The sequence below is a fragment of the Sus scrofa genome, chromosome 6 (assembly GCF_054392235.1).
Source record: "Sus scrofa isolate SSC_HxYL_T2T_F1_AM1 chromosome 6, Sscrofa_HxYL_maternal_Yorkshire_Landrace_v2.0, whole genome shotgun sequence".
Taxonomy (NCBI): domain Eukaryota; kingdom Metazoa; phylum Chordata; class Mammalia; order Artiodactyla; family Suidae; genus Sus; species Sus scrofa.
Genome location: NC_139388.1, coordinates 30797594 through 30812692, shown reverse-complemented (window position 1 = coordinate 30812692; position 15099 = coordinate 30797594). Strand labels below are relative to the sequence as shown.

General features: G+C 52.8%; 1 protein-coding gene and 1 long non-coding RNA gene across 2 annotated transcripts in view; one reads left to right on the top strand and one right to left on the bottom strand.

Annotated features, from left to right (window-relative positions):
* The window catches only part of LOC110260950 (uncharacterized), a 51362-nt gene extending 37756 nt beyond the window's left edge, over positions 1-13606 (top strand). The window contains exon 3 of the mRNA XM_084960199.1: positions 10016-13606. Within this exon, the coding sequence (XP_084816325.1) occupies positions 10082-10528 (447 nt within the window). The 5' untranslated portion in view covers positions 10016-10081 and the 3' untranslated portion in view covers positions 10529-13606. The remainder of the gene's footprint in view (positions 1-10015) is intronic.
* LOC146402276 (uncharacterized) overlaps positions 1-15099 on the bottom strand; it is a 372528-nt gene that overhangs the window by 2614 nt on the left and 354815 nt on the right. Inside the window, exon 4 of the long non-coding RNA XR_014805847.1 lies at positions 2004-2232. This is a non-coding gene — a long non-coding RNA (uncharacterized LOC146402276). The remainder of the gene's footprint in view (positions 1-2003; positions 2233-15099) is intronic.

The window sequence follows — 15099 nt, the reverse complement described above, 5'->3', positions numbered from 1 at the left end:
GCAGAGGGTTTAAATATATTGGGGTTGGGTAGGCTGGGGTGCATGCTCTGGGAGACTGTGAGAGTATTACCCCGGGCCTAGGGTACTTCATTGTATTTGGTGTCTGAGGAGAAGTGAAATCAAGCTGCCAGGGCCCAAGGAGAGTGCAGCTTCAGGGGCTGCTGAGGGAAACAGGAGGAAGGGCTGAGAGATGGAGTTAGAACAGATGGTCACCAGGCCACACCAGAGCACTGGCAGAGACTCTCAGCAAATTCAGGTTCAGAGGTGAAGGTGAAGCAGGCATGTTGGGGCACTCAGTAGGCTCCTAGATGAGGGGTTGGTTATAGTATGCCTCTAATACTCTGTCCCAAATTGCCTCACCTCAGGGAGGGGGCATAACCATGCCTTCAGCATCTGATGGGCATTTCCAGCCTGCCTGGGTAGCCCAGGGGCCAGAGAGTTTGACAGGTTTTCTGGGCTAAGATTGCTTTTTGTTTCTCAGAGGCAGGACTCTGGACCTGAAATGTCGGTCTTGAATCTGGGCCTTGCAATTGCCAAGCTCCACCCCCCTGCCCCTGCCCCTCCACAGAGTTGTCATGTGGCCAAAGGGGCTGGTGGTCATGAACGGAGCACATAAAAGTGGTGCTGTTTTGATTGGGTGACTGCGCAATTTGCTATGCTTTGTGCTTCAAGACACCTCCCCTAAATTCCCTCTTCTTTTTCCTTTGAGGCCTTGTTTTCCTGTCCCCAACCCCTGTTTCAGGGAGCAGACTTAAAGGTAGTTCTTGGGAATTAAAGTAGGGTAACGGATGGAAAGGATGCTCTCATGACACATGTGGGTGGGAGAAAACAGTGGGTTTTAATGCATCAAGTTGGGGTCAATAGCAGTGAGTGCTTGGAGTCTTTTAGAGAGAATTACCCCACTCTCTGGGCACTTCCCTTGGCTTAAAGGTGAGCAGGAATTCAATCAAGCTGGCAGCTGCCCAAGGCCAGTAGGGCAATGGGGGTCTGATAAGGGAAACAGGAGGAAAGGCTGAGAGTTGGTGTTAGAGGGGACAGTCTCCAGAAGGGGCCAGAGCACAGATAGAGCCCACCTAGGGCTCCCCAACTGCACCTCCAGACTCAGAGATGGTGCAAAGTAGCATTAGTGGGAGCACTAGGATGTGTTAAGATGGCTCACAGAGTGCCGCTGACTCTCTGGCACAAATTGAGTCACCTCAGTGAGCAGAAAGACATGTGCTCTCTGCATCTGCTGAGTACTTCCATCCTGCTCTGGCTGCCCAGGGGCCATGGAGGTGGACATGTACCCTTGGCTAGGTTTGCTTTTTGTTTCTCAAGGGGCAAGGACACTGGACCCACAATATCTGTCTTGAATCTTGGCTTTACAATGACCAAATCTGCAGCCTCTCTCAAGCCATCACAGGTCAAAAGGGACTGGTGGTGGTGAGTGGAGCTTGTAAAAGTGGTGTTATTTTAGGGGGCAGACAGGAATCCCTGTGCTGTATCTTTCTGGAGTTCTCCCCACAGTTCTCTCTTCCCCTTCCATCTGCACCTCTATTCCCTGTGTGCAGCCACTGCTTCAAGGAGCAGAACTGAAGGAAGTCATGTGAGCGAAGGCAGCTGCAGCTGATCTAAAGAAGGCTCTCCGTACCCAGTGGGTGGAGATGCAGAGGTTTATGTATTGGGTGTGGGGTAAGTTGGGGTGAACACTCAGGGAGACTGTGAGAGAGAAATGCCCCAGTTTCTAGGGCATTCATGCTGCTGAGCAGCTGAAGAGAAACAAAATCAAGCTGCCTGGGCCCAGGGCCAATGTCGCTTCTAGGGCGGCTGAGGGAAACAGGAGGAAGGGCTGAGAGATGGTGTGAGAGCTGAAGGTGGCCACGCCAAACCACAGCACAGGCAGAGCCCCTGTGCAGAGATTCCAGAGACAGAGTTGCAGAAGGACTGTGGGAACACTCAGAACATGCTTATAGGTTTGGGGTTGGAAACAGGGTGCCTCTAATACTCTGGCCAAACAGACTCACCTCAGGGAAGGGACTCAGATGTGCCTTCAGAATCCGATGGGCATGTCAGCCAGCTCAGGTGCCACAGGTGCAAGGGTGTGACACGTTCCATGTGTCAGCTTGCCCTGTTTCTCAGAGGCAGACCTTTGGTCCCAGAAACAAAGGTGTTGAAGATTGGGCTTGTCAATTGTAAGCACTAGTCTTGGGCAAGGACCAGCCTGATTGTCCTCTTCCTTCTCCTCTCAGTGAACTGAATACACAAGAGAGGACATGATGTCAGCCTGGTTTTAGAAAACCACACATCCAAGATTCAAGCCAGGTATGTGCTTGTCCCTTCAAACAAGCAAAGGGTACTCAGAACCCCAAGAGTCTGTCAAAATTTCTGGACATTTACCCAGAGAAACATGCTGAATTTGAACTAAAGAGTAGTGAATTACATCAACATTCTGAGGCAGAAATTAAAATGTCCATATGATGAGGTGCCCTGCACCCACAACTCAGCCCTGAGCACTTCCATGGGGTCCCACCAATCAGCAACTGGGTATTTCAGCCTGAAGGAGAGGAGGGTCTCTGTGGGTTCTCTAGTGCCCTTTGACCAGAATGTGCTGTAACAGCAACTCTGAACCCTGATGCCACCTCCAACAGCAGAAGTCTGGTCTGCACTGGCCTGGGGCACTGCCAGTGTGATTTCCTTACTCTTCTCCCTTTCAGCCTACAGAAGTACACAATGGGCCAGGGTATAACAATCTCAGAGTCAGCCAGGACACTCACCCCACACCCTGAAATCAATGACACCACATTGTAAGTCATGTGAGCAGACCCCTAAACAATCAGCACTACTCCACCCTGGGACATAGCATGAAACCAAGGACCATCAAGCCTTTATATACCTTGCCCAGTTTTAGGTAGCTACCTGCCACAGGTGTCTGGCAGAGGAGGACGAGGCTTGGGGGGAGGGAAAAATGCTTGAGGAGATCTCTAGAGAGAAATAGAAATGGTATGAGCACAGCCTGCCCCCCCCCCCAAAAACCACTGTGTTGACACAGTACATTCACAAACAGAAGGCCTACTTTCCAGAAGTGCAAATCCACATGGACCAGCCTGATGATAGCCAAGTGTAGGGAAAAATCCCAGCCAGGTATTTCTGGGTCCAGAGTTTTGCATTCAACCCATGATGGGGACTCAGACCAGAGAGAGCCTGTCTAATTCTCTAGCAGTTGGGCCACCAGACCAAGGACCCATCTCCAAACTTGCCTCCAAGCCTGAAGGTGAAGTCTGGGACCTGTGGCGAGGGCAGGGGATCTCTTGTGCTCTGGTGTCAGATGGTGCTAATCTGCTCTAACAGCAACTCTCAGCATTTCCTCTGCCTCCATGTAGGGATCTTGACCTGCACTGGCCTGGGACACTTGTCAGTGTGATGCTCTTACCCCTCTCCCTCTCATGACACACAAATACACATGGGAGTGACTTACTCACAGTGGGCCAGGCCACTCACCATACCCAACTTTCTGCCACTGCCTGAAGTCAGCAACGCTCCTATTTAAGTCAGGACAGCAGGCTTAGAATCAGCAACCTTCCTCCCCATGACTCTGCTTGTAATTCTAAACAACCCAGCCGTGATTCGTGATTCACCGTACATGGATTTAGAGAGCTTCCTTTGAATGGGTGTCCTGCAGAGGCTGAAGCAGCTCAGGTGCAGAGGGAAGATGAAGGTTGTGGAGATCTCTGGAGAAAAAGAGCTCAGCCATGAGCACAGCCCACCCCACCCCCAAAATGCAACAGTGCAGACACACCACATTCATCACCTGAAGCCCAGCTTTCCAGAAGCCAAACTCCCCACCAGAAAACTGCACATCCAACATTCAAGCCAGGTGGTTATGGATCCAGAGTTCTGCTTGCAAACATGCAAAGGACACTCAGACCACAGACAGCCTATCAAGCTCCCTAAACTTGGGGCCACCCAACCAGATAGGAATTGAATTTGACATTTAATGGCAGAACTCTGTTACCTCACTGAGTTGAGGCAAATTGGGCCACAGGGTCAGAGGCACCATGAATAAAACAGCAGGCTCTGGGCATCTCCATGTGTCCAACTTTAATCCCCTTCTGAGCCTGGAGATAGAAACAGGGAGCTGCAGGGTGGCTGTGCTGTGATCTGGTGCTCTCTTGTGGACACGTGCACTAACAGCAACTCTCAGCCCTTCCTCTGCCTCCCACAGCAAAAGTTTGGTCTGTACTGATCTGTGCACGTGCCAGCATGATGTCTTTACTCCTCTTCCTCGCAGGCGCACTGAAATACACTATGGGGCAGGAGTATAGATTCTTCACAGTCACCCCATATACTCAGCCCACATCCTGAAGTCAATGACCCATCTTTGTAAGTCATTTTAGCAGGCTCTGAATCAATGCGCACCCTTCACCCTGGGACCCAGATAGAAACCAAGGACCACCCAGGCTTTACTCATGTTACCTAGTTGCAGGTAGCTTCCTCTGAACAGGTGTCTGGCAGAGGAGGAAGAGTCTCAGGTGGGAGGGGAAAAAAAAGCATGAGGAGATCTCTAGCGAGAAAGAGCACAGGCCTGAGCACAGCCTGCCTCCTAAAAAGCACCAGCTTGATAAAGTGCATTCACAACCAGAGGGCCACCTTTCTACTATGTAGCTCAACTCTACATGGGCCAGACTGATTCTGGAAAACCATACAGCCAACATTCCAGCCAGGTAACTCTGGGTCCAGAGTTGTGCATGTAAACAATCAGGAGATTCAGACCCCAGACAGCCTGTCAAATTCCCTAGCCATTGGGCCACAGGACCATGTAGGAATTGAACCAGAGATGAGCAGGCAGAACCATGTCCCCTCTCCTGAGATGAGGCCAATTGTCCAGAGACTAGAAGGTGCCCAGTAACCCAGCCCCAGATCTGGGCCCTTCTTTTGGCTTCCACTAACCCATCTCCAACCATATATTTGAGTTTGAAAGTACAGTCATGGAGATGTAGAAGGGGTTCTGCTAGTGCTCAGGCACCATCTGGTGGGCAAGGGCATTCACAGCAAGTCTCAGCTCTTCCTCTACATCCCACAGAGGAATCCTGCTCTGCCCTGGCCTGGGGCTCTTGCTAATGTGATTTGCATACCCATATCCCTCTAGGCCCCCTTAGATGCACTATATCTGGTGGAGTGACAGTCTCAGTCAGCCAGGCCCCTCGCTGAAAGCAGCAACCCTCCTATTTAAGTTAGGAAAGCAAGCCATTAATCAGCAGCCTTCCTACCCGGGACTCAGCTTGGAATCCTAAACAACCCAACAGTGAAATCACCTTACATGGATTTAGACAGGTTCCTTCATATGGGTGTCCAACAAAGGCTGAAGCATCAGGTTCAGAGGGAAGACAGAGGCTGTGGAAATCTCTGGAGAGAAAGAACTGAGTCATAAGCACAGCTCACACTCTGAAAGTGTGGACCTACTCATGGACATGCTACAGTAACACTCTGAAGCCCAGCTTTCTAGAATTCAAACTCCCTGCCAGGTTGATTTGAAAAGTGCACATCCAGGATTCAAGCCAGGTTTCTGCCTCCAAACAGCAAAGGACACATAGATCCCAGAGAGCCAGTCAAACTCACTCATATTTTGGCCACCTGACTTAGAGGAATTGAATTAGACATGTGATGGCACAATACCATCCCCTCACTGAATCAAGTCAAATTGGCCCACAGTATCAGAGGCACCATGAAAACAAACACCAGGCTCTGTGCACCTCCTTGAGGTTCCATGGATCCATTTCCAATCCCCTTCTGAGCCTGGAGATGCAAACAGAGAGACAAAGGGGGCTCTGCCTGTGTGCTCTCACCCTCTGGAGGACATGCAGTCTAACAGCAACTCTCAGACATTCCTCTGTCTCCCACAGCAAAAGTGTGGTCTGCACTGGCCTGGGGTAATTGCCAGCATGATGTCCTTCCTCCTCTCCCTGTCAGGCACACTGTCACAGTCAGCCAAGACCCTCACCCAACACAACTCTACCCCACACTCTGAAATCAATAACTCCGTTTCATAAGTCATGAGAGCAGGCTCCACATCAATCAGCACCCTTCAGCCCTTGGATCCAGCTTGAAACCATGGATGACCCAGGCTTTACATAAGTTACACAGTTTCAGGGAGCTTCCATGCCACAGGTGTCTCCTAGGGGAGGAAGAGACTCAGGTGTGAGGGAAGAAGTTTGAGAAGCTCTCTAGAGAGAAAGAGCATGGGTATGAGTGCAGCCTGCCCCCTAAAAAGCACTGGGTTGAAACAGTACATTCTCAACCAGAAGGCCAGCTTTCTAGAAGCTCAACTCTATGTGGACCCACCTGATACTAGCAAACTGTTTAGCCAAAATGCATACCAGGTAATTCTGGGTCCAGAGATGGGCCTTCAAACAAACAAAGGGGACTCAAACTCAAGACAGCCTGTCAAACTCTCCAGTCATTGGGACACTGGACAATGAGGGAATTGAACCTGAGATGTGATGGCAGAACACGGTCCCCTCTTCTGAGATGAGGCAAATTGTCCAGAGACTTGGAGATGCCCTGTAACCTGGCCCCAGCTCCGGGCACCTCTTTTGGCTTCCACCAACCTGTCTCCAACATGGATTTTAGTCCTAAGTTGCAGCCAGGGAGCTGCAGAGGCTTGTGCAAGGGGAGGGGTGTTAGGCCGGTGCTCTGTCACCATCTGGTGGACATGTGCCCTAATAGCAATTCCCAGCCATTCCTCTGCCTCCCTCAGCAGAACCCTGCTCAAATCTGACCTGGCACTCTGTCCAGTGAGATTTCCTTATTCCTCTCACCCTCTGCCTCTCCCCGAGAGCTTGCTGGATGATACCAATCAACCCGCCTTAATTCATCAGACCTGGTTTCAGTCAGGCCTCCATACCCTGGCGCTGTACTGAAACGTGAGGCTCCTCCCCAAAGGCAAGAAGGCCAACTTCCCTAAGTCTTTGGAAGGAAAAAGCACAGGGATTCGCCCAGCTGTCCACCACAATGCCAACAACGTCCCCCATTCGTTCTTCAGCACCACCCTCAATCTCCACCTACCCACACCACCGACGGTCAGGGGCTTGGAAGTGGCCGGCTCCCGATGCCACACAGATGCTGCGTGCGTCTCTGCTCCTGCACCCAGGGAATCCTTCCAGCATTCGAAGCACACTCCCAGACAACCAGGCTGCCGATCCACCTCACACGGCTACAGGGACGCCTGTGTCCTCGGCCTGACGGGAGGCCTCTTGGACCAGAGAGTCCCAGGGGCCCAGCAAACAACCCAAAGGCCTCCGCGGGCTTGCCGTGGGTTCCTATCCACACACTCTCCATCCCACCACTCAGCCTGCCCCTGCAGCCTTGCCACTGCACCTGGGTCCAGAAGGTGCTCTGGCGCCGTCTTGTGGACATCGGCTCTAACAGCAACTCTCAGGGTTTCCTCCTCTCTCTGGCTCAGCCAACCCACCCCACCCCTGTCCTCTCTCTCTCTGTCTGCCTGCCCTGGCTGGGGGCACTCTGCGCCTTGAATCGCCTGCCTCCGCCGTCTTGATCGACCAAGCACTGCCAATCCATGTGGGCCATTGCTCTCTCAAAGGCTTTCAGAGCCTTCAGGCCACCCTACACCTTGCCACTCCATTCAAACCTTCACCTCCCAACCCATCATATCGTGACAGCCTTCTTCCTTTGGCAGAGATCCCTGCAATGATGTATTTAGGAAGACAGGTAAGTACGTAGGCAACCACTGATTTTGGTCATAATGGTGCAGCTGTGAGGCCGTCATTCCTGTGCCCAAATCCTGCTTCTTTTCTTTCGTTCCCTTTTTCCCTCTCTTCCCCTCATGCTTCCTAATGTGTTGACCCCACCTTAGCTGGCCTGAGGTGTCTGCATATCGATGGCTGGCAAGCCACCGAGGTGAGCACACCCACCACACGGACCAACACAGATCGTTTACCCAGGGAATCGGGGCGGCGCTTGGTGACACCTCTCTTTATATCAATCCACCTACCGGCCTCAGGTCAGATTTCCATACCAGCTGTGTGCAGAGAACCGAAGAGGCTCGCAGGTAAAGAAAAGGACGGCGTTTCCGGAGACCTCAGGAGAGAAAATGCACAGGGAGTAACACGGCTGCTCCCCAAAGGACCACCGTTTTACCACCTTCCATGCACGACCCTCAGGCACTTTCTCCTCATACCACAGCCTAGGTCAGGCTGCGGTTTCCCAATTAGCAGCTCGACAACTGACACCAGCCAACAGCCAAACAAAACCCAAAGCCCAAGGCAAACATGGCAGAAGACCTGCATAGACATTTCCCGAAACAGACAGACACAGGGCCAAAAGCCCTGGGGGGAAAAAATCACCGCCATCACTCATTAGGAGAGACATGCTCACCCACGCGACTCTGAATCCCCAAGCCACCCGTCTCTGAAGGGCCATCTTGACGACGTCTACAAGGAACACCTCCCTGGGAGGGTGTGGACAGGAAGATGCCCTCCGACGGTCTGGGTGTTTTTGTAAATGTGGACCCCCGCGATGGACCACAGGATCCAGGAAATCCAAACTCATCCCTAGAGAACCACCCCATGACCCAGGCATCCCACTCGCGGTCCTACGTCCGGCATTGGTTCTGGTAGGAATTTAAAAGCCCCATTATGGTCACGCAGCACTCTGCACAACAGCCAGGCATGGACAGAAACTCCATGTCCGTCGAGAGATGATTGCATTCGGAAGAGAATGTATATGTACACAATGGAATGCTGCTCCCCCAGGAGGAAAAAAAAAAGAAAACACACAGAGCAGAAGACAAATGCCATTCGCAGCCACGCAGGGGGCCCTACACACTGTCATACTAGGTGAAATACGTCAGAACATGAGGGACAAACACCAAGGGATATCCCTTCTATCCGGAATCTAACCAGTGGAACCAATGAACCTTTCTGCATAAAAGAAACTCAGGGACTGGAAAACCTATTTGCCGTTGCCAGATTGTAGGGGGAGGCTGTGGGAAGGACTGCGGTTTGGGAGCGACAGAGTCAAACTCTTGGGCTTGGAGTGTGTTAGCAAGGAAGTCCTGCTCTATAGCACGGGGATTATACCCAGTCACGTCTGGGGTGGGGGGGGGGGAGAAAAGAAAAAAGGAGGAAAACTGAAGGCACTCTGAGAAAAAGAATATGTCTCTACATGGACAACTCGATCACTCTTTGGTTCAAGTGAAATAGAGCACCATAAATCCGTGAGAATGGAAAATCCCACACAATTAATGGCGGAGGGGTCACCACAATAGGTGGTATGTATGGTCCATACACCCGCCTCTTAAGAGAAGCCAGACGGGCTCCGTTGAACCTGACAAGGGTCACTAGCAATACGACCTGGGACCAGACGTAAGGACCAAGCACGTGGGAATTTATGTCTCTGCTAACCTTTCCTCTTCTATGGTTTTCATTGCACACCGATGTTCCTGCCCCCATGTGTGGCGTGCAGATCCACTCTGCCCTGGACATGAATCCACTCCGATGCTGTCCATCCCAAGGCTTGCCCTTACAACACGCTGCCACCTGAGGTGTAGGGCCAGCAGAGCGAGCCTTCAGGATTGCCTCATCTAGCAATACCCTTAGCTACACTGTAGGACTAAGCACGTGTATTCCTCTTCTTCTTTCTCAATTAAGCTCAGTCTTTCCCAATCTCTCGGTTTTGATAACTGGATTGGGATGCCCCCTGCCACACTGGGATGTGGTTTGGCCAGACCTTGATCTCGCTGCCGCTCTTTCCACAGCCACAGCCGTGACAGACAGAACCCCTGAAGCCAGGCAGCCGCGAGGGAACTCCCTGAGAGCTTGCTGGATGATACCAATCAACCCGCCTTAATTCATCAGACCTGGTTTCAGTCAGGCCTCCATACCCTGGCGCTGTACTGAAACGTGAGGCTCCTCCCCAAAGGCAAGAAGGCCAACTTCCCTAAGTCTTTGGAAGGAAAAAGCACAGGGATTCGCCCAGCTGTCCACCACAATGCCAACAACGTCCCCCATTCGTTCTTCAGCACCACCCTCAATCTCCACCTACCCACACCACCGACGGTCAGGGGCTTGGAAGTGGCCGGCTCCCGATGCCACACAGATGCTGCGTGCGTCTCTGCTCCTGCACCCAGGGAATCCTTCCAGCATTCGAAGCACACTCCCAGACAACCAGGCTGCCGATCCACCTCACACGGCTACAGGGACGCCTGTGTCCTCGGCCTGACGGGAGGCCTCTTGGACCAGAGAGTCCCAGGGGCCCAGCAAACAACCCAAAGGCCTCCGCGGGCTTGCCGTGGGTTCCTATCCACACACTCTCCATCCCACCACTCAGCCTGCCCCTGCAGCCTTGCCACTGCACCTGGGTCCAGAAGGTGCTCTGGCGCCGTCTTGTGGACATCGGCTCTAACAGCAACTCTCAGGGTTTCCTCCTCTCTCTGGCTCAGCCGACCCACCCCACCCCTGTCCTCTCTCTCTCTGTCTGCCTGCCCTGGCTGGGGGCACTCTGCGCCTTGAATCGCCTGCCTCCGCCGTCTTGATCGACCAAGCACTGCCAATCCATGTGGGCCATTGCTCTCTCAAAGGCTTTCAGAGCCTTCAGGCCACCCTACACCTTGCCACTCCATTCAAACCTTCACCTCCCAACCCATCATATCGTGACAGCCTTCTTCCTTTGGCAGAGATCCCTGCAATGATGTATTTAGGAAGACAGGTAAGTACGTAGGCAACCACTGATTTTGGTCATAATGGTGCAGCTGTGAGGCCGTCATTCCTGTGCCCAAATCCTGCTTCTTTTCTTTCGTTCCCTTTTTCCCTCTCTTCCCCTCATGCTTCCTAATGTGTTGACCCCACCTTAGCTGGCCTGAGGTGTCTGCATATCGATGGCTGGCAAGCCACCGAGGTGAGCACACCCACCACACGGACCAACACAGATCGTTTACCCAGGGAATCGGGGCGGCGCTTGGTGACACCTCTCTTTATATCAATCCACCTACCGGCCTCAGGTCAGATTTCCATACCAGCTGTGTGCAGAGAACCGAAGAGGCTCGCAGGTAAAGAAAAGGACGGCGTTTCCGGAGACCTCAGGAGAGAAAATGCACAGGGAGTAACACGGCTGCTCCCCAAAGGACCACCGTTTTACCACCTTCCATGCACGACCCTCAGGCACTTTCTCCTCATACCACAGCCTAGGTCAGGCTGCGGTTTCCCAATTAGCAGCTCGACAACTGACACCAGCCAACAGCCAAACAAAACCCAAAGCCCAAGGCAAACATGGCAGAAGACCTGCATAGACATTTCCCGAAACAGACAGACACAGGGCCAAAAGCCCTGGGGGGAAAAAATCACCGCCATCACTCATTAGGAGAGACATGCTCACCCACGCGACTCTGAATCCCCAAGCCACCCGTCTCTGAAGGGCCATCTTGACGACGTCTACAAGGAACACCTCCCTGGGAGGGTGTGGACAGGAAGATGCCCTCCGACGGTCTGGGTGTTTTTGTAAATGTGGACCCCCGCGATGGACCACAGGATCCAGGAAATCCAAACTCATCCCTAGAGAACCACCCCATGACCCAGGCATCCCACTCGCGGTCCTACGTCCGGCATTGGTTCTGGTAGGAATTTAAAAGCCCCATTATGGTCACGCAGCACTCTGCACAACAGCCAGGCATGGACAGAAACTCCATGTCCGTCGAGAGATGATTGCATTCGGAAGAGAATGTATATGTACACAATGGAATGCTGCTCCCCCAGGAGGAAAAAAAAAAGAAAACACACAGAGCAGAAGACAAATGCCATTCGCAGCCACGCAGGGGGCCCTACACACTGTCATACTAGGTGAAATACGTCAGAACATGAGGGACAAACACCAAGGGATATCCCTTCTATCCGGAATCTAACCAGTGGAACCAATGAACCTTTCTGCATAAAAGAAACTCAGGGACTGGAAAACCTATTTGCCGTTGCCAGATTGTAGGGGGAGGCTGTGGGAAGGACTGGGGTTTGGGAGCGACAGAGTCAAACTCTTGGGCTTGGAGTGTGTTAGCAAGGAAGTCCTGCTCTATAGCACGGGGATTATACCCAGTCACGTCTGGGGTGGGGGGGGGGGAGAAAAGAAAAAAGGAGGAAAACTGAAGGCACTCTGAGAAAAAGAATATGTCTCTACATGGACAACTCGATCACTCTTTGGTTCAAGTGAAATAGAGCACCATAAATCCGTGAGAATGGAAAATCCCACACAATTAATGGCGGAGGGGTCACCACAATAGGTGGTATGTATGGTCCATACACCCGCCTCTTAAGAGAAGCCAGACGGGCTCCGTTGAACCTGACAAGGGTCACTAGCAATACGACCTGGGACCAGACGTAAGGACCAAGCACGTGGGAATTTATGTCTCTGCTAACCTTTCCTCTTCTATGGTTTTCATTGCACACCGATGTTCCTGCCCCCATGTGTGGCGTGCAGATCCACTCTGCCCTGGACATGAATCCACTCCGATGCTGTCCATCCCAAGGCTTGCCCTTACAACACGCTGCCACCTGAGGTGTAGGGCCAGCAGAGCGAGCCTTCAGGATTGCCTCATCTAGCAATACCCTTAGCTACACTGTAGGACTAAGCACGTGTATTCCTCTTCTTCTTTCTCAATTAAGCTCAGTCTTTCCCAATCTCTCGGTTTTGATAACTGGATTGGGATGCCCCCTGCCACACTGGGATGTGGTTTGGCCAGACCTTGATCTCGCTGCCGCTCTTTCCACAGCCACAGCCGTGACAGACAGAACCCCTGAAGCCAGGCAGCCGCGAGGGAACTCCCTGAGAGCTTGCTGGATGATACCAATCAACCCGCCTTAATTCATCAGACCTGGTTTCAGTCAGGCCTCCATACCCTGGCGCTGTACTGAAACGTGAGGCTCCTCCCCAAAGGCAAGAAGGCCAACTTCCCTAAGTCTTTGGAAGGAAAAAGCACAGGGATTCGCCCAGCTGTCCACCACAATGCCAACAACGTCCCCCATTCGTTCTTCAGCACCACCCTCAATCTCCACCTACCCACACCACCGACGGTCAGGGGCTTGGAAGTGGCCGGCTCCCGATGCCACACAGATGCTGCGTGCGTCTCTGCTCCTGCACCCAGGGAATCCTTCCAGCATTCGAAGCACACTCCCAGACAACCAGGCTGCCGATCCACCTCACACGGCTACAGGGACGCCTGTGTCCTCGGCCTGACGGGAGGCCTCTTGGACCAGAGAGTCCCAGGGGCCCAGCAAACAACCCAAAGGCCTCCGCGGGCTTGCCGTGGGTTCCTATCCACACACTCTCCATCCCACCACTCAGCCTGCCCCTGCAGCCTTGCCACTGCACCTGGGTCCAGAAGGTGCTCTGGCGCCGTCTTGTGGACATCGGCTCTAACAGCAACTCTCAGGGTTTCCTCCTCTCTCTGGCTCAGCCAACCCACCCCACCCCTGTCCTCTCTCTCTCTGTCTGCCTGCCCTGGCTGGGGGCACTCTGCGCCTTGAATCGCCTGCCTCCGCCGTCTTGATCGACCAAGCACTGCCAATCCATGTGGGCCATTGCTCTCTCAAAGGCTTTCAGAGCCTTCAGGCCACCCTACACCTTGCCACTCCATTCAAACCTTCACCTCCCAACCCATCATATCGTGACAGCCTTCTTCCTTTGGCAGAGATCCCTGCAATGATGTATTTAGGAAGACAGGTAAGTACGTAGGCAACCACTGATTTTGGTCATAATGGTGCAGCTGTGAGGCCGTCATTCCTGTGCCCAAATCCTGCTTCTTTTCTTTCGTTCCCTTTTTCCCTCTCTTCCCCTCATGCTTCCTAATGTGTTGACCCCACCTTAGCTGGCCTGAGGTGTCTGCATATCGATGGCTGGCAAGCCACCGAGGTGAGCACACCCACCACACGGACCAACACAGATCGTTTACCCAGGGAATCGGGGCGGCGCTTGGTGACACCTCTCTTTATATCAATCCACCTACCGGCCTCAGGTCAGATTTCCATACCAGCTGTGTGCAGAGAACCGAAGAGGCTCGCAGGTAAAGAAAAGGACGGCGTTTCCGGAGACCTCAGGAGAGAAAATGCACAGGGAGTAACACGGCTGCTCCCCAAAGGACCACCGTTTTACCACCTTCCATGCACGACCCTCAGGCACTTTCTCCTCATACCACAGCCTAGGTCAGGCTGCGGTTTCCCAATTAGCAGCTCGACAACTGACACCAGCCAACAGCCAAACAAAACCCAAAGCCCAAGGCAAACATGGCAGAAGACCTGCATAGACATTTCCCGAAACAGACAGACACAGGGCCAAAAGCCCTGGGGGGAAAAAATCACCGCCATCACTCATTAGGAGAGACATGCTCACCCACGCGACTCTGAATCCCCAAGCCACCCGTCTCTGAAGGGCCATCTTGACGACGTCTACAAGGAACACCTCCCTGGGAGGGTGTGGACAGGAAGATGCCCTCCGACGGTCTGGGTGTTTTTGTAAATGTGGACCCCCGCGATGGACCACAGGATCCAGGAAATCCAAACTCATCCCTAGAGAACCACCCCATGACCCAGGCATCCCACTCGCGGTCCTACGTCCGGCATTGGTTCTGGTAGGAATTTAAAAGCCCCATTATGGTCACGCAGCACTCTGCACAACAGCCAGGCATGGACAGAAACTCCATGTCCGTCGAGAGATGATTGCATTCGGAAGAGAATGTATATGTACACAATGGAATGCTGCTCCCCCAGGAGGAAAAAAAAAAGAAAACACACAGAGCAGAAGACAAATGCCATTCGCAGCCACGCAGGGGGCCCTACACACTGTCATACTAGGTGAAATACGTCAGAACATGAGGGACAAACACCAAGGGATATCCCTTCTATCCGGAATCTAACCAGTGGAACCAATGAACCTTTCTGCATAAAAGAAACTCAGGGACTGGAAAACCTATTTGCCGTTGCCAGATTGTAGGGGGAGGCTGTGGGAAGGACTGCGGTTTGGGAGCGACAGAGTCAAACTCTTGGGCTTGGAGTGTGTTAGCAAGGAAGTCCTGCTCTATAGCACGGGGATTATACCCAGTCACGTCTGGGGTGGGGGGGGGGGAGA